Source organism: Ranitomeya variabilis, chromosome 3 (assembly GCF_051348905.1).
Source record: "Ranitomeya variabilis isolate aRanVar5 chromosome 3, aRanVar5.hap1, whole genome shotgun sequence".
NCBI classification, from domain to species: Eukaryota; Metazoa; Chordata; class Amphibia; order Anura; family Dendrobatidae; genus Ranitomeya; species Ranitomeya variabilis.
The window spans coordinates 706,208,295-706,228,227 of NC_135234.1; the positions used below are offsets into that span (position 1 = coordinate 706,208,295).

A 19,933-nucleotide genomic window follows, 5' to 3' on the forward strand; every position below is an offset into this window, starting at 1 on the left:
AGTCCACTTTTTCACTGATTTCCATTGGAGTGCTGCTTCCAATCAATTTTTTTTCTTCTTTTGGAGCCTTCTTAGCTGGTTGCTTGAGGAAGCATTCCACCCACATCATTAGAACAGTGCTGCTATTTTTCCTTGATTTGTTTTCATACAGATATCCGAAAGCATTGACAACCTTGAAATTGTTCCAGAAAATGAAGGTTTTCTCCCAGGAAATTATTGCAATTACACGTTTTGCTATACACACGTTTATTTCCTTCGTGCGTATTGGAACAACACAAAAAAAAAAAAAAAAGGGGGGGGGAAAAAGGAAAATTGGACATCAGTTCACACAAAAACCCAACAATGGGACGGACAAAATTGTTGACACCCTCTACTTAATATTTGGTTGCACACCCTTTGGAATAAAAAAAAATTGTAGTCAATCGCTTCCTATAACCATCAACAAGCTTCTTTTGCAAACTGCTCCAGGGTTTGGGATCTAGATTCATTGCTGGCCATGTCAGAACTCTCCCCCTTTTTTATTATTTATTTTATTTAAATATTTAAAGAAAAAAAAATTAGTGGGTACCCCTCTTTTCTTGATAACATGCCTCGATAAAGCCAACAGCTGAGGGTTGCAGCCTGCAGCTGTCAGTTTTGCCATGCTGGCTATAAAAAATAGAGGGGAACCCAGGCTGGTTTGTTTTGTATTTATTTATAACGAAAGGCTGATCAATACTCCCATCAGCCGCCACCTGCTCTCGGTGTTATTATTGGCAGCAGCCGAAGGATGATGGGAATAGTACTCTCTCATCAGCCGACGCCTGTGACTGGAGGTAAAATTTTTACATCCGGTCACAGTTGCTGGCTTACGTTGTCATTGACTCAGAGTGGGAACAGTAGCTGTGACCACGGTAATAATCTTATCGCTGAGCAGAGGCAATGATTGCCACGCTGTCCTGCAGATGACAGGGTAGCAAACAATGGATGTTTGGGCCCCCCATTCATCTGGAGAATGGGGTCAGGGTTCAGCTACTGTTCTGCCACCTAAACTGAACTTTTTTTTTTTCTTTTTACTTTTTTAACTGTTTGGCTGGCTAAACATTTAGAGTTTCGCCCATCACTATTCTCAAGGCCTCAGACAGTTCTCTTGTTCTGTTCTCCATGCTTCGTGTATCAGACACACAATACAAAGATTGAGTCAACTTTCCCCTTTTTAAATGGTTTTAGGTGTGATTTTCATATTGCCCACACCTGTTATTTGCCATAGGTGAGTTTGAACGAGCATCAAATGCTTGAAAGAAAGTTTTTTACCCATCAATTGTGTAAGGGCCATTTTGGGGGTTTTGTGTGAAAACAATGTACAATTTGCATTTTCTCTGATTTCTTTGAGTTGTTCCAATACGCACAAAGGAAATAAACAGGTGTATAAAAAAACATGTGTTATTGCAATACTTTTCTAGGAGAAAAACTTAAATTTTCTGGTACAATTTCAAGTGTGCCAAAACTTTCGGCCATTACTGTACAATATAATATTGATAACATAATTAACCCCTTCAAGTCGCGGCCCTTTTTCGTTTTTGCGTTTTCGTTTTTCACTCCCCTCCTTCCCAGAGCCATAACTTTTTTATTTTTCCGTCAATATGGCCATGTGAGGGCTTATTTTTTGCGGGACGAGTTGTACTTTTGAACGACACCATTGGTTTTACCATGTCTTTTACTAGAAAACGGGAAAAAAATTCCAAGTGCGGTGAAACTGCAAAAAAAGTGCAATCCCACACTTGTTTTTTGCTTGGCTTTTTTGCTAGGTTCACTAAATGCTAAAACTGACCTGCCATTTTGATTCTCTAGGTCATTACGAGTTCATAGACACCTAATATGTCTAGGTTATTTTTTATCCAAGTGGTGAAAAAAAATTGCAAACTTTGCTTAAAAAAAAAAAAAAAAAAAAAAAAAAAAAGTGCCATTTTCCGATACCCATAGCGTCTCCATTTTTCGTGATCTGGGGTTGGGTGAGGGCTTATTTTTTGCGTGCCGAGCTGACGTTTTTAATAATATCACCTTTGTGCAGATACGTTCTTTTGATCGCCCGTTATTGCATTTTAATGCAATGTCGCGGCGACCAAAAAAACGTAATTCTGGCGTTTTTAATTTTTTTCTCGCTACGCTGTTTAGCGATCAGGTTAATGCTTTTTTTTATTGATAGATCGGGCGATTCTGAACGCGGCGATACCAAATACGTGTAGGTTTGATTTTTTTTTTTTTATTGTTTTATTTAGGATGGGGCGAAAGGGGGGTGATTTAAACTTTTATGGTTTTTACGTTTTTTTCATATTTTTAAAAACATTTTTTTTTACCTGTGCCATGCTCCAATAGCCTCCATGGGAGGCTAGAAGCTGGCACAACCCGATTGGCTCAGCTACATAGCAGCGATCATCAGATCGCTCCTATGTAGCTGAAATGCAGGTGTGCTGTGAGCGCCGACCACAGGGGGGCGCTCACAGCAGGCCGGCATCAGTAACCATAGAGGTCTCAAGGACCTCTATGGTTACTGTCCTGACACATCGCCGACCTCCGATCATGTGACGGGGGTCGGCGATGACGTCATTTCCGGCCGCCCGGCCGGATGCTTTAGTTAAATGCCGCTGTCTGCGTTTGACAGCGGCATTTAACAGGTTAATAGCGGCGGGTGAATAGCGATTTCACCCGCCGCTATTGCGCGCACATGTCAGCTGTACAAAACAGCTGACATGTCGCGACTTTGATGTGGGCTCAGCGCCGGAGCCCACATCAAAGGGGGATTCACGGCATGCGCAGTACATGTACGGCGCATGTCGTGAAAGGGTTAACATTATAATAACGTATGTTTATAATACATTGGAATGAAAGCCCAGGCCTTACCTTGAGTCGTCTAACCATTTCCTCTTTTGAAATTTTGTCGGAGATCTCTTTGACCCCTGGTGGATATGTGATTTTCCCATCGTTGCCCTTCGTTTTCGAATGAGCCATGGTGGCACAGGGTGTTGAGGTCCTGGGGAGAAAATAATTTAAAAAATGAATAAATAAATTACAAGTTTAATCAAAGTGAACATACACCATAGTCACATTCATCAAAACTCTGTTTCTCACATTATATTCAACACACTCCCTTCTCTTAAGTCAACATGGATCACTACTATAATAATTCAGGCATGTGACATGTCAGAATCATACTGGAAGCAATGATTTCAGATTTTATTTCCTTCATCACAGAGTCTCATCAGTTTCCATACACGTGTATAGTATTTGGTACCATTGCATTTAAATAATCCAACTTGGGTTGCTGAAATCTTGGGTTTGTAGGCCTCCTTTCCTGCACTCTTTTTCAATATTTAGATTGTGAGCCCCATCGGGGACAACGATGATAATGTCTGTAAAGCGCTGCAGAATATGTTGGCGCTATAAAAATAAAGAGATTATTATAATAAATGTTTAATGGGACTCAAGTCAGGGCTTTGTGACGGCTGCTCCATTACCTTCCGGGGATAGGCTATCAACATCTGATCGGTGTGGGTGTGAAACCAGCCACCTGGAACAGACCACATCTATCAAAACCACAGTGGTCACAGCTGGGTACTACAGTTCCACCCCCTAGTTATTTGAATAGGGGGTTGTTCTGCAATACTCGACCACCACAGAAATGATGGAGCTGCTGTTTAATTGCAGCATTCAAGAACTTTTGGCTGTCGAAAGTAAGGCTACTTTCACACTAGCGTCGTGCACTGCACGTCGCTATGCGTCGTTTTGGAGAAAAAACGCATCCTGCAAAAGTGCTTGCAGGATGCGTTTTTTCTCCATTGACTTGCATTAGCGACGCAGTGCGACGTAACGTTTTTTTGTTCGTCGTTCCCGTCTTTTCCGACCGCGCATGCGCGTCCGGAACTCCGCCCCGCCTCCCCGCACCTCACAATGGGGCAGCGAATGCGTTGAAAAACAGCATCCGCTGCCCCCGTTGTGCGGCGCTTGCACAGTATGCGTCGGTGCGCTGCAACGTCGCATTGTGACGTGCAGTGCACGACGCTAATGTGAAAGTAGCCTAACAGATGATCGCGAAGGAGGCCGGGTGTCGCACCCCACCAATCGCATATTGACAGCCTATCCTAATAATTATATATCAATAAAAATAATAATTAAAAAAAAAAAAAGTAGTGGCCAATCGCTTTTAACACTTTGGAAATATGTTTGGTGCCATAGTCCATTTGGAAAACCGATTTAGGGCTATGGGCTGTCAATGGTTGCCTTTAGTTAAATAGTGCCTGTTTCAGATAACTTTTCACATTAAGCTGTCATATGTGCCCACATGAGAAACAACCACCATATGCGGTTATTAATAGCTGTTTGAGGAATGTTCTGTCACGCTGAATGCACTTAGGCAAATCATCAAGATCCTCTATTGGCATCTTCCCACATGCGTACCCTATATAAAGCAGCAACTGGAGGCAGCACACCAAGGAGATATGGCAAAAAGCAGTGGTTTATTAACACATAGTGGCGACGTTTCGGTTCTAACGTATGAACTTTTCACAAGGCTTGCCTTAAAAGCACAGTTTAAAACGTTTTCAGGGAGGTTGAGTGGGTCTTCAGCTGAAATACATGCCAAAATTTACATAAATGCTATGGTTTCAGGTGGCACAAATCTACGTATCACAGAGCAATCATTAGAATAGAACTCTAGTCACACCACGTCTAGGCATTACATCCACTAGAAAACAATATCTGTTGGGCTGCATGAATGTATAGAAAAACATTTCCTTGAAAGTGTACATTACCATACATTTCAAAGCAGTAAACCACGAAGAAATAATAAAAAAAATGTATGTATGTGTAATGTACTTTGCATCACAACATAAAAATATAGTTAAATCTATATGTTGTATTAATAAATACTAGATATCAATCCGAATGAATAGTTGCATAGGAGCCACAAAGGTAACTGGCAATCGATGTAATGCAATAGCTAATATCCATTAGTATGAGCTGCTCTTCTCATTCTGCCTCAACAAGGGGTACACACAGGGCACTCGCCCCCATGATGCCCATGTGCACTCATAATATATAGAGCAGAATGGTGGCTCAGTGGTTAGCACTGATGCGCTTACAGTGCTGGGGTCCGAGGTTCCTCAGCGTGCTCCAGTTTTCTCTCCCAAATAAAGATATACTGATAACACTGTTAGTACTATTAAAAGATCAATCAAATTTCTGATTGCTGCTTGTAGCTAAAAGACAGTGGTGCTCTGTAGTAGGGGACATCTGTCCAAATAATAATGCTACAGTGCTAACTTTATTGATAAGTTAGCATGTGGAGTTAGAAAGGATGGACAACGTTTTGATCTGTCCCAGACATTGATCACGGCCTATGTCCTGTGGTTCATAGCAGAATCAGGATCTGACTGACCGTGCTCAAGGTCTGAGAGACCGAAACGTTGGCTTACCAGTAAAACTTTTGTAGTATATTTAAGCAGGGCTGTGGAGTCGGAAAGCCACAGTTGCGACTCCGACTCCTGGATTTTATCAGGTTCCCACTCCGGCTCCGACTCCTTCATAAATGGCCAATTCGTAACAATACATTTACTGTTGTAAAATATTAACATTGTGCTTATTCAGTTTCTCACCATCATATAAGTAATCAGACCACTTAGAGCAAAAACTATATTTATTAGAATACAATTCGAATATAGCAAATAACTTTTATAAACTTTTCAAAACTCTTGTAAGTAAATATGCAATAAACACTGTTATTCAGTTAATAAGAAGAAATCTATAAATTTGTCCTCAGAAAAAGTATTGCCTCTGTCAGATCCTCCTTCATGGATGCCCTCAAATCTGATCTAATTATTTTGAGAGCAGAGAACAACCTCTCTACACTAACTTGGGTTGTGGCAAAGCAGTAACCACTCGGGCAACATCTCTGACAATGTCAGGATACAAAGGAATCACTTGTTGCACAGTTATTTTTGATGAACGGTCAAATTTCTCAATTTCTTTTAGTGCACAAGAAAAATTCTGCTGAAATGTACTGGCTGTGTTCTTTGATGGGGATGACTCTTCTTCTATGCGGGAACGCTTTGCACGGTCCTTGTGATCCAAATATTTTTCGAAATTAAATTCTTCATCAGTTCATGAGGGTGAAGATGTGGCAGGATGACCAAATTCTTCTTGTTCCTCCTGACTGTTCTGCAACCCTTTTATCCTTACTGCTATTTCAAACAGAGCTTCTTTTCCTTTAGTTAGCTGTTGATCATCTAGAAGAATCCGATGCATTGGGTCTACATAAACAGCTGCCAAAAGAATGTTATTTTGTAACAGTAGCTCCTCTCTCCGTTTCATTGATGTAGCAATGCCACTTGCAATTAACCCTCCTCTTTGGGACAGGCGAAACATCAGGTTCTTCCACTCCTTTAAGAAAATACCTGGAGTTAAGTCCTCTGCTTGTAATTTTTTAGTCACTGTAAATGGGTGCTCTAGCAATTTTTCCAGCTCAGTCGCCTGATTCCACTGACTTTCATTTAGCGTCAGTTGAGGGTTAGCCATGTTTACAAGAAAGGTTTTCAGTTCAACCAAGCGCTGAATCATTAAGTAAGTACTGCCCCATCGTGTGGCTTGATCAATAATTGCCCCTTTTCCAGCACGTCTCTTCAAAATTGAGTCAACTTTAGGGGTTGTGGCAACAGTAGCCAATTTTCTCACCTTGCCAATCAGTGCAGCAGCATGTCCTTCTTGCAGACTGTCTCTTATAGCCAGCTGTAGCATATGCACAACACAGCGCATGTGATGAATGAAAGAACGTATTGACACAGTTTCAGCAAGATCATCTAAACTATCATGTTGCTGTTTATCTGAAGCAACTTCAGTTTGCTCCTCAGTTACAATACTGTGTTCCTCTATTTCAAACATTTCTGTGTCTGTGGACCCAGAATGTTCTTCTAGCTGCTGGTCACCATCATTACTCTCATTCATTAGCTTAATAGTACTTATCATATTTGAAGTATTGTCAGTTACGACAGAAAGAACTTGCTCTTTTTTAAGTTCATAGTCTTGCAGAACCTTTTCCACCAAGACCTGGAGAAACTCACTGGTGTGATGAGCTTTGGTGTCTTTTACTGCCAATGTCTTGGTAACGATTTCATTTTTGTCACAAACAAATCGGACATTGATGACAAAATAGTTCACTCTGTGACGTGGCAGGCATCCATTTTAAGAAACAGAAAGCGTCCCTTGAGAGTTTTTTTAAGTTCTTCCTTTTGTTTAAAAGCTTCTTCGATTACTAATTTTCTAATACTCTCTCTCTCCAGAGAAACACCAAGCTTGCGGGCCATTTCCCCATTCAGACACATAAAAGCTGGTAGTGAAAATAATGAAATAGGCACACTATCCTTTACAACAAGCTCTATGATCTGTTTTTTAAATGTATCTACTGTCATTGTCACAGTAACTTTGTCACTGACAAAATATCTTGCAACTGATGGCTGCAAAGTTCTCTGCTCCTTTGTTTGGCTGGAAGAGCTGGGCACTGGTTCATTGGTTTGGATGCAGTCTTTCTCATCCACTGCTTTCAGTACTTCTGGATGAAAGCGCTGTAAATGTCTCTTTAGATTAGAAGCTCTGGTAGGAGCATTTTTATCTTTGCCTGAATATGCACTGATCTTGGCTTCATAGCATTTGTTTTTGTCTGGATCATTTGTCATACACTGACAGACATAATGTTTTCTATCTTGAGTGATGGTGAAATGTTCAAATACAGCTGATTTAAACGTGACGCTTCTTTGACATTCTCAGGTTTTTAATTCTGCATTCACAATCCAAATGACAATTGTTTTTCCTAAAAACAATTGTACAAAATTATTGCCAGGTCGTACAACTGATATAGTGGTCAGTAATACTGTTATTCCTCATGTACTCAGTGTTAACCGATGCAAAGTTTGTTGAAAGGATAATACTTCTTACAGTCTTCCTCTTCCGAGTAGCAGCTGTGAGATGCTTGGAAGACGCACACCTAGTAAACATCTAGTCTAGAGGAGGAGCTTTACTACTAAGAATTTGCAACACATTTTCACTTTCAGTTTCATACATTGTAAGTAGGGGGGTTGGGGCAGCATGAGGTTAACCAAGTATAAGATTAGATAAGGGCAGTGGAGAACAGTGACACACAAGAAGAAATGTCTCTATCTCCAGCAGAACTGCTTATCACTGTTGTTCATAGTTTGATAGAACATATATATTTGAGTAATATTTATAAAATTCATATGAAAGTTCAATTATGAAATATTAATACAATTTTTTTAAAGCTGGAGTCGGTACATTTCTACCGACTCCGACCAAAACTAACTCCGACTCCACGACTCAGACTCCACAGCCCTGTATTTAAGGCAGAGAGGCATGGTACATTTTACACTACAGCCAGTACTACAATTCATGAAGAAATGTGGCTATACCAGTTTTACTGCATAATTGCATTTAGAAGACATGGCGGTACACTTAGTGTGGGTCCTATTCTAGCACGCTTTATCAGAGTGGCATACTGCTCAGTCTGGAAAGTACTCTTCAAACTGGTGTCCTACGAGTACTTTGTGCCAGATTCATCAGTTTTCGCCGGAGATTTGGAGTAAACTATTTTAAATGTGGCAAAAATGTTGCAACTTATGGCATTTTAAAAATATTATTAGCCAGCGTCACTAGCGTTTTGAAAAGTGGTCACTGACTAGTGCGGACAGTAAATTATGTCAGTAAATGTACACCTGCCCCCTCTCTGCTAGTCAATATGTATTGGGGCTTTGGTTTCTATTCACTTTTTCAGCAAAAAAAAACCCAAAACAAAACATTGTGTTGACAAATTTACCGGTATTTACGCAGTGGCATGTACAACTTTGGGCACCCCTGGTCAAAATTACGGTTATTGTGAACAGTTAAGCAAGTTAAAGTTGAAATGGTCTCTGAATGGCCTAAAGTTAAAGATGAAACATTTCCTTTGTATTTTATGCTAAAAAAGTATAACGTACAAACGCACACACAAAAAGACACATATGCACGTTTTTTTTTTTCAATAACTGACATGAAATCAGAATCATTTTAGGTCAATTAGGATTACTATAATTATTAATATTTGCCAAATGTCAGAATGAGAGAATGTTTTAACCCCTGAAGGGGTATTTGTCTTTGCGTTTCCATTTTTTGCTCCCCTTCTTCCCATGGCCATAACGTTTTTATTTTTCCGTCAATATGGCCATGTGAGGGCTTGTTTTTTGTGGGACGAGTTGTACTTTTGAATGGCGCCATCGATTTTACCTTATGTACTAGAAAATGGGGGGGGGGGATCCAAATGCAGTGAAAAGTGCAATTCCACAATTTTTTTTTGTTTTTCCCTGCTCTGCCATTATTATTCTCCAGGTCCATATGAGTTCAGGCACCAAACATGTCTAGGTTCTCTTTTTATGTGGTGAAAAAAAATTCCATAGTTTGTAAAAATGAAAAAAAAAAATTGCCATTTTCCAAGACCCGTAGCGTCTCCATCTTTCGGGATCTGGGGCCGGGCGAGGGCTTATTTTTTGCACACCAATCTGAAGTTTTTATTGATACCATTTTGGCTCATATATGATCTTTTGATTGCCCGTTATTGCATTTTATTGCAATGTTGCAGTGACCAAAAAAAACATTATTCTGGAGTTTAAATTTTTTTTTCTTGCTACGTCGTTTACCGACTGGATTAATTCTTTTTATATATTGATAGAACGGCCGATTCTGAACGCGGCGATACCAAATACGTGTAATTTTTTTTTTAACCTGCTTTAATAGTCCTTATGGGAGACTAGAAGCGGTTATCAGGCTACACAGAGCAGGGCTGCAGGCCTGCTCTATGTAGCAAATATGCTCACTTGCTATGGGCGGCGCTCATAGCTATCTGGCTATGACAACCTCAGGGGTCTCCTGCGGACCCCAAGTTATCATGCCAACCCATCGGTGACCCGCGGGCATGTGGCACGGGCACCGATGGGAGGAGGGGAGGAGGTAATGACGTGCTTCCTGTGCATGTATGTTAAATGCCGCTGTCGAGTTTCACAGCGGCATTTAACATGTTAACAGCCGTGGATAGATCGCGATCCCATCTGCAGCTGTTAGGGGCACATGTCAGTTGATCATCTGTCATGTGCCGTGAAAGGTGCGGGCTCATCGCCGGAGCCCGAACCAAACAGGGGGAGGCGTCCAATGACGGACACTGCCCGTCATTGGACGTTAAGAGGTTAAGGAATTTTTATTACTTACTGTAAAGTCAAAAGTTTACATACACTAAGTTTACTACGCCTTTAAACAATTCTGGACTGTCATGTGTTTGGAAGCTTCTGATAGGTTTTCTGGCAACACCTGAGTTAATTAACCCCTTCCCGACATGTGACGGTATAGTACGTCACATGTCGGGACCCCCGCTTTGATGTGCGCTCCGGCGGTGAGCGCACATCAAAGTCGCGACATGTCAGCTGTTTTTTACAGCTGACATGTGCGCGCAATAGCGGCGGGTGAAATCGCGATCACCCGCCGCTATTAACTAGTTAAATGCCGCTGTCAAACTCAGACAGCGGCATTTAACTACCGCATCCGGCCGTGCGGCCGGATATGAGCGCATCGCCGACCCCCGTCACATGATCGGGGGTCGGCGATGCTTGTACATTGTAACCATAGAGGTCCTGGAGACCTCTATGGTTACTGATCGCCGGTGGCTGTGAGCGCCACCCTGTGGTCGGCGCTCACAGCACACCTGCATTTTAGCTACATAACAGCGATCTGATGATCGCTGTTATGTAGCAGAGCCGATCGGGCTGTGCCTGCTTCTAGCCTCCCATGGAGGCTATAGAAGCATGGCAAAAGTAAAAAAAAAAAAAAGTAAAAAAAAATGTGAAAAAAATAAAAAAAATATAAAAGTTTAAATCACCCCCCCCTTTCGCCCCAATCAAAATAAATCAATAAAAAAAAACCCCAACCTACACATATTTGGTATCGCCGCGTTCAGAATCGCCCGATCTATCAATAAAAAAAAAGCATTAACCTGATCGCTAAACGCGTAATGAGAAAAAAAATCGAAACGCCAGATTTACGTTTTTTTGGTCGCCACGACATTGCATTAAAATGCAATAACGGGCGATCAAAAGAACGTATCTGCACCAAAATGCTATCATTAAAAATGCCAGCTCGGCACGCAAAAAATAAGCCCTCACCTGACCCCAGATCACGAAAAATGGAGACGCTACGAGTATCGGAAAATGGCGCAATTTTGTTTTGTTTTGTTTTTTGCAAAGTTTGGAATTTTTTTTACCACTTAGGTGAAAAATAACCTAGTCATGTTAGGTGTCTATGAACTCGTACTGACCTGGAGAATCATAATGGCAGGTCAGTTTTAGCATTTAGTGAACCTAGCAAAATAGGCAAGCAAAAAACAAGTGTGGGATTGCACTTTTTTTGCAATTTCACTGCACTTGGAATTTTTTTCCCGTTTTCTAGTACACGACATGGTAAAACCAATGATGTCGTTCAAAAGTACAACTCGTCCCGCAAAAAATAAGCCCTCACATGGCCAAATTGACGGAAAAATAAAAAAGTTATGGCTCTGGGAAGGAGGGGAGCGAAAAACGAAAACGGAAAAAGCTCCGGGGGTGAAGGGGTTAATGTCACACCTGTGGATGTATTTTAATGCACACCTGAAACACACGGCTTCTTTGTGTAGCATCATAGGAAAGTCTCAAGAAATCAGCAAAGATATCAGGAAGAGAATTGTGGACTTGAACAAGTCTGGCTCATCCTTGGGTACAATTTCAAGAAACCTCGGTCATCTGTACAAACAATTATACACAAATACAAACAAGATGGGAATGTCCAGCCATCACACCACTCAGGAAGGAGACGGGTTCTGTGTCCCAGAGATGGACGTGCTTTTGTCCAACATGTGCATATCAACCCAAGGAAAAGAGCAAATGGCCTTGTAAAGATGATGGCGGAAGCTGGTAAGATTGGGTCAATATCCACAATGAAACGAGTACTGTATCAACATGGATTGAAAGGCCACTCTGCCAGGAAGAAGCCATTACTCCAAAAGAAACATAAAAAAGCCAGATTAATGTTTGTAAATGCACACAGGAACAAAGACCTCAATTTTTGGAGACCTATCCTGCGGTCTGATGAAACTAAAATTGAACTTTTTGGGCATAATGACCATCGTTACGTTTGGAGGAAAAAAGGGAGAAGCTTGGAAGCCAAAGAACACCATCCCAACTGTGAAACACTGGGGTGGCAGCATCATGTTGTGGGGTTGTTTTGCTGCAGGAAGGACTGATATACACACACACACACACACACACATTTTCTATTACATTTTAAAAATTACAAAAAAGGAAAATGGGCTGATGCAAAAGTTTAAACACCCTGCATGGTTAGTACCTATATAAATCACAAAAGTGTCCAAATACTGTAAGAATATTGGTACTTCTCAACACATAAAACACTGGAGTGACCACCTAATGAGTGATCAACTCAATGAAGCTCACCAAAAACCTTTTTTATATCAATTAAAATATAACATTTATTGAAACAATATATATATTATTAAAAAATCCAAATAACCACTAGAACAACAATAACCCCAAATCAGAAGAGGAAACCCACCCACAGGTTAATCAATCTAGGTATAATAGACCATGAACATAAACACAACGGTGAAAAGAAAACTGGCAAGGAACATATTGCGTATAATTAAGCCAGGATAGAAAACACCTCAATCCCATAGGCACATCTAATAATGAACCCATCCGATCTACTCCAATGATAAGTGTGCATACCGCATCACTGAAAATGAAAAAGCCGATGGTGATCACAGGGAGAGCCACGGAAAAAACAAGGTGAACGCCTGGAACAATATAGAAAATAGCCAACACCTTACCAGGTAACTGCCCGTATAGTGAGTGTCCTCCTGTGACGCCCCGACGCGCGTTTCGCCCTCTGCTTCTTCCGGGGGCGTGACTACGGGGGTGAAGAGGGTTTATTTAAATAGGGTCGTGGCCAATTAGAGTGCAGGAGACTTTGATGCGGCCCGTAAACCGGAAGTCCAGAGAGGTCCTACGGCGCATGCGTCAGTCATAGACCTCCGTATGTGTAAACACACTTCCTGACTCGCGCCAACAGGACCACATGTGAATCACATATGTGCCCATACTAGGCGCCGTCGGAAGTGTACGGGGTATTGACCGAAAGCGCATGCGCACCACCTCCATGGAGTAACAAAAACAAATACGAAATCCCTAGTTTGTATGAATCAGACCAAATAGCGCATGTGTGTCCTCCCATTAAAAAGCCATTAAATAAATCAAGACAGTGGGGGAAAAATTAAAACAGTGAAAAGTGCCAAATTGTGTACTGTTAAATAACGTGAAAAAAAAAAAAAAACGCAGATAAATAATGTCGGTGAAAATAATAAATAAATAGAATACCATGCCCATAAAAGAACCCATTATTTAATGAGTAACAATACATAATATAGGGCCAGGTGAAAATCTTGTTTCACCTCTGAATCGCTCGTAGAGGCATTACTCTCTGATGTGTGTGAAACATCCGATACAGTCCTAGTCCTGATGTTCCGAGGGCCTTGCAAGCCTCTTGATTGCCATCTATAGATTTTATTGGCATCATAATCACCAACGTCCCTCTGATATTTCTTAAGTTTTTCCTGACCTTTTCCTCTAATTTGGAGATGTCCACCTCCAAATCCTTATTCCACTTAGTAAATTGCTCAGCGGACATATCCTTAGACAGAGTTTTAGATAACTCCTCCAACTCCTTATCTAACTCCATTAGGGATTTAGTATTATTTTCAATCAAAATTTGGATAAACTCCAAAGAGCACTTAGAGGCAATAGACATCCATTTTTTTACCAAATCCTGCTCCCCCAGTTCATATGTCGGATAAAGTTGTATTCTAAGTCCTCTGGGGACGATTTTTTTGTCCAAATAATTTTCCAAAGAGGATCGATTGAAGTGCATTTCTATACTTTTGCATAAGATCCCTGATCTCAAGGGAGGTATCCTGCGAAACTATTTCTATTAGGTGTGGTGGTCGTGGTCTGGCTATCTGTGCTGATGATAGTGTTTTTTTCCTCTTTACCGAATATCGATGGAGGATCTTTCCATTCTACTTGGGAGAAGAACAAGGAATACGGATGGGGACTTTGATGTTTTCTCGGATCCCGGAAGCTTCTATTATTACATGGACTTTACACTATATGTATTTTTTGTATATAAATGGGATTTAAAAAGGCATGTGATGTTGTCTGCAGTCTGTAGTATTTCAGACTGTGGGTTTTTATGGTGTTTGCCATTAAATCTTTGGGGTTTTATTGATAATACTTTTTGTGTTTCAATTTACGCATTAATGTTACGATGGGGAATTTTATATTCACATGATTGGGTTTAGTTACCCGTTATCTTTCTAACACATTGTTCATTAGGGGTTCTTTATGAATCTCCACTTTTAGTACCTAGGGTTTCACAATTAGTGGGTTTCACTCACTGGCCCTATATTATGTATTGTTACTCATTAAATAATGGGTTCTTTTATGGGCATGGTATTCTATTTATTTATTATTTTCACCGACATTATTTATCTGCGTTTTTTTTTTTTTTTTTCACGTTATTTAACAGTACACAATTTGGCACTTTTCACTGTTTTAATTTTTCCCCCACTGTCTTGATTTATTTAATGGCTTTTTAACCCCTTCGCGACATGCGCCGTACTAGTACTGCGCTGCCGGCACTGCATTAGTGCCAGCCGCAGTACTAGTACGGCGCCCCGATCACCGCGGTCTCACGCTGAGCGCCGCGGTGATCGGGTGCGGGTGTCAGCTGTATATGACAGCTGACACCCCGCAGCAATGCCCACGATCGGCGCTATCGCCGATCGCGGGCATTTAACCCCTCTGATGCCGCTGTCAATAGTGACAGCGGCATAGAGGGGGATCGCGCAGGGACGGGGACTTCCTGCGCTCTCCCACCGGAGCAACGCGATAAGATCGCGCTGCTCCGGTGACCTGGAAGGAGTCCCCGGATCCAAGATGGCCGCGGGACTCCTTCCGGGTCATAAGATGACCCTGCTTGCCGGCGTCTGCTGAGAATTCCTCATAGCAGGCATCCGCGTCCTGCAGGGAGGGAGGTGGCTTACCGAGTGTCTGCTCAGAGCAGACACTTGGTAAGCCTGCAGCCCTGCACAGCAGATCGCAGATCTGGCAGAGTGCTGTGCACACTGTCAGATCACCGATCTGTGATGTCCCCCCCTGGGACAAAGTAAAAAAGTTAAAAAAAAAATTTTTCCACATGTGTAAAAAAAAAAAAAAAAAAATCCTAAATAAAGAAAAAAAAAAAAAATATTCCCATAAATACATTTCTTTATCTAAATAAAAAAAAAAAAATCACACAATAAAAGTACACATATTTAGTATCGCCGCGTCCGTAACGACCCCACCTATAAAACTATATCACTAGTTAACCCCTTCAGTGAACACCGGAAAAAAAAAAAAAACCGAGGCAAAAAACAACGCTTTATTCTCATACCGCCAAACAAAAAGTGGAATAACACGCGATCAAAAAGACGGATATAAATAACCATGGTACCGCTGAAAACGTCATCTTGTCCCGCAAAAAAAAAGCCGCCATACAGCATCATCAGCAGAAAAATAAAAAAGTTATAGCTCTCAGAATAAAGCGATGCAAAAACAATTATTTTTTTATATAAAATAGTTTTTATTGTGTAAAAGCGCCAAAACATAAAAAAATTACATAAATGAGGTATCGCTGTAATCGTACTGACCCGACGAATAAAACTGCTTTATCAATTTTACCAAACGCGGAACGGTATAAACGCCCCCCACAAAAGAATTTCAGGAATTGCTGGTATTTGTTCATTCCGCCTCCCAAAAATCGGAATAAAAAGCGATCAAAAAATGTCATGTACCCGAAAATGGTACCAATAAAAACGTCAACTCGTCCCGCAAAAAACAAGATCTCACATGACTCTGTGGACCAAAATATGGAAAAATTATAGCTCTCAAAATGTGGTAACGCAAAAACTATTTTTTGCAATAAAAAGCGTCTTTTAGTGTGTGACAGCTGCCAATCATAAAAATCCGCCCAAAAAACCCGCTATAAAAGTAAATCAAATCCCCCTTCATCACCCCCTTAGTTAGGGAAAAATAATAAAATTTAAAAAAGTATATTTATTTCCATTTTCCCGTTAGGCTACTTTCACACTAGCGTCGGTACAGGGCCGTCGCGCTGCGTCGGCCCGACATACCGACGCATACTGTGCAAGCGCCGCACAACGGGGGCAGCGGATGCTGTTTTTCCACGCATCCGCTGCCCCATTGTGAGGTGCGGGGAGGTGGGGGCGGAGTTCCAGCCGCGCATGCGCGGTCGCAAATGGTGGACCGTCGGCACAAAAAAAGTTACATGTAACGTGCTGTAACCGTTTAATGAACATTTTCTGACAGTCATAGTGCCACGTATTTCAGTGCCACGATATTTCAGTGCCACGTCTTTCAGTGCCACGTCTTTCAGTGCCACGTCTTTCAGTGCCACGTCTTTCAGTGCCACGTCTTTCAGTGCCACGTCTTTCAGTGCCACGTCTTTCAGTGCCACGATATTTCAGTGAAATACGTGGCACTGAAATATCGTGGCATTTACGTGAAATGCGTGGCACTTATATGCGTGGCACTTATATGCGTGGCACTTATATGCGTGGCACTTATATGCGTGGCACTTATATGCGTGGCACTTATATGCGTGGCACTTATATGCGTGGCACTTATATGCGTGGCACTTATATGCGTGGCCACTGAAATATCGTGGCACTTATATACGTATATACGTATATAAACGTATTTCAGTGCCACGTATTTCAGTGCCATGTATTTCGGGGTTAGGGTTAGGGGTAGGGTTAGGGGTAGGGTTAGGGTTTTTTGTTTTTTTCTTGTTTTCCTGTGTTTTTCTATAAAAACGCATGCGTCTAAAAAAACGCATGCGTTTTACCGCGTTAACATGCGTTTTTTCACACATGCGTTTTTTTTAAAAACGCATGCAGATAAAAACGCAAGTGTGAAACCAGCCTTACCCTTGGGAAAATAAAAACGTGGGGGCTAAAATATAATTTTCGTGGAAAAAATATATTTTTTATTTTCGCGGCTCTGCGTTATAAACTGTAGTGAAACACTTGGGGGTTCAAAGTTCTCACAACACATCTAGATAAGTTCCGTGGGGGGTCTAGTTTCCAATATGGGGTCACTTGTGGGGGGTTTCTACTGTTTAGGTACATCAGGGGCTCTGCAAATGCAACATGACACCTGCAGACCAATCCATCTAAGTCTGCATTTCAAACGGCGCTCCTTCCCTTCCGAGCTCTGCCGTGCGCACAAACAGTGGTTCCCCCCCATATATGGGGTATCAGCGTACTCAGGACAAATTGGACAACAACTTTTGTTGTCCAATTTCTCCTGTTACCCTTGGGAAAATAAAAACGTGGGGGCTAAAATATAATTTTCGTGGAAAAAAATATATTTTTTATTTTCACGGCTCTGCGTGATAAACTGTAGTGAAACACTTGTTGGTTCAAAGTTCTCACAACACATCTAGATAAGTTCCGTGGGGGGTCTAGTTTCCAATATGGGGTCACTTGTGGGGGGTTTCTACTGTTTAGGTACATCAGGGGCTCTGCAAATGCAACATGACACCTGCAGACCAATCCATCTAAGTCTGCATTTCAAACGGCGCTCCTTCCCTTCCGAGCTCTGCCGTGCGCCCAAACAGTGGTTCCCCCCAATATATGGGGTATCAGCGTACTCCGGACAAATTGGACAATAACTTTTGTGGTCCAATTTCTCCTGTTACCCTTGGGGAAAAAAAATTGCGGGCTAAAACATCATTTTGTGGAAAGAAAAAATGATTTTTTAATTTTCACAGCGCTACATTCTAAACTTTAGTGAAACAATTGGGGGTTAAAAGTGCTCACCACACATCTAGATAAGTTCCTTAGGGCGTCTTCTTTCCAAAATGGTGTCACTTGTGGGGGGTTTCCACTGTTTAGGCACGTCAGGGGCTCTCCAAACACGACATGGGTTCCGATCTCAATTCCAGCCAATTTTGCATTGAAAAGTCAAATGGCGCTCCTTCCCTTCCGAGCTCTGCCATGTGCCCAAACAGTGGTTTATCCCCATATATGAAGTATCAGCGTACTCAGGACAAATTTCACAACAACTTTTGGGGTCCAATTTATCCTGCTACCCTTGGGAAAATAAAATATTTGGGGCAAAAAGATCATTTTTTGTGAAAATTAATATTATTTTTTTTTTACGGCTCTACATTATAAACTTCTGTGAAGCACTTGGAGGTTCAAAGTGCTCACCACACATCTAGATTAGTTCCTTAGAGGGTCTACTTTCCAAAATGGTGTCACTTGTGGGGGTTTCCACTGTTTAGGCACGTCAGGGGCTCTCCAAACACGACATGGGTTCCGATCTCAATTCCAGCCAATTTTGCATTGAAAAGTCAAATGGCGCTCCTTCCCTTCCGAGCTCTGCCATGCGCCCAAACAGTGGTTTATCCCAACATGTGGGGTATCGGCGTACTCAGGACAAATTGTACAACGACTTTTTTGGTCCAATTTCTCCTGTTACCCTTGGTAAAATAAAACAAATTGGATCTGAAGTAAAAATTTTGTGAAAAAAAAGTTAAATGTTCAATTTTTTTAAAACATTCCAAAAATTCCTGTGAAGCACCTGAAGGGTTAATAAACTTTTTGAATGTGGTTTAGAGTACCTTGAGGGGTGCAGTTTTTAGAATGGTGTCACTTTTGGGCATTTTCTGTCATATAGACCCCTCAAAGTCACTTCAAGTGTGAGGTGGTCCGTAAAAAAAATGGTTTTGCAAATTTTGTTGCAAAAATGAGAAATCACTGATCAACTTTTAACCCTTATAACTCCCTAACAAAAAAAAATTATGTTTCCAAAATTGTGCTGATGTAAAGCAGACATGTGGTAAATGTTGTTTATTAACTATATTATGTGATTTAACTCTCTAATTTAAGGGCATAAAAACGAAAAATTTGAAAATTGCTAAATTTTCTTAATTTGACAAATTTCAGTTTTTTTTTACAAATAAATGCAAGTCATATCGAAGAAGTTTTACCACTATCATAAAGTACAATATGTCACGAGAAAACAATCTCAGAATCACCAGGATCCGTTGAAGCGTTTCAGAGTTATGACCTCATAAAGTGACAGTAGTCAGAATTGTAAAAATTGGCCGTGTCACTTAGGTGAAAACAGGCTTTGGGGTGAAGGGGTTAATGGGAGGACACACATGCGCTATTTGGTCTGATTCATACAAACTAGGGGTTTCGTATTTGTTTTTGTTAATCCATGGAGGTGGTGCGCATGCGCTTTCGGTCAATACCCCGTACACTTCCGACGGCGCCTAGTATGGGCACATATGTGATTCACATGTGGTCCTGTTGGCGCGAGTCAGGAAGTGTGTTTACACATACGGAGGTCTATGACTGACGCATGCGCCGTAGGACCTCTCTGGACTTCAGGTTTACGGGCCGCATCAAAGTCTCCTGCACTCTAATTGGCCACGACCCTATTTAAATAAACCCTCTTCACCCCCGTAGTCACACCCCCGGAAGAAGCAGAGGGCGAAACGCGCGTCGGGGCGTCAGAGGAGGACACTCACTATACGGGCAGTTACCTGGTAAGGTGTTGGCTATTTTCTATATTGTTCCAGGCGTTCACCTTGTTTTTTCCGTGGCTCTCCCTGTGATCACCATCGGCTTTTTCATTTTCAGTGATGCGGTATGCACACTTACCATAGGAGTAGATCGGATGGGTTCATTATTAGA

General features: G+C 41.4%; 1 protein-coding gene across 3 annotated transcripts in view; it reads right to left on the minus strand.

Annotated features, from left to right (window-relative positions):
* Positions 1–19,933, minus strand: part of PDS5B (PDS5 cohesin associated factor B) — a 234,946-nt gene that overhangs the window by 139,232 nt on the left and 75,781 nt on the right. For all 3 annotated transcript variants that reach the window (XR_013224069.1, XM_077298241.1, XM_077298242.1), the window contains exon 2: positions 2,881–3,010. Coding sequence is in view for 2 of the 3 variants with exons in the window: in XM_077298241.1 (XP_077154356.1) it covers positions 2,881–2,988 (108 nt within the window). In the remaining variant the exon portion in view is untranslated. The remainder of the gene's footprint in view (positions 1–2,880; positions 3,011–19,933) is intronic.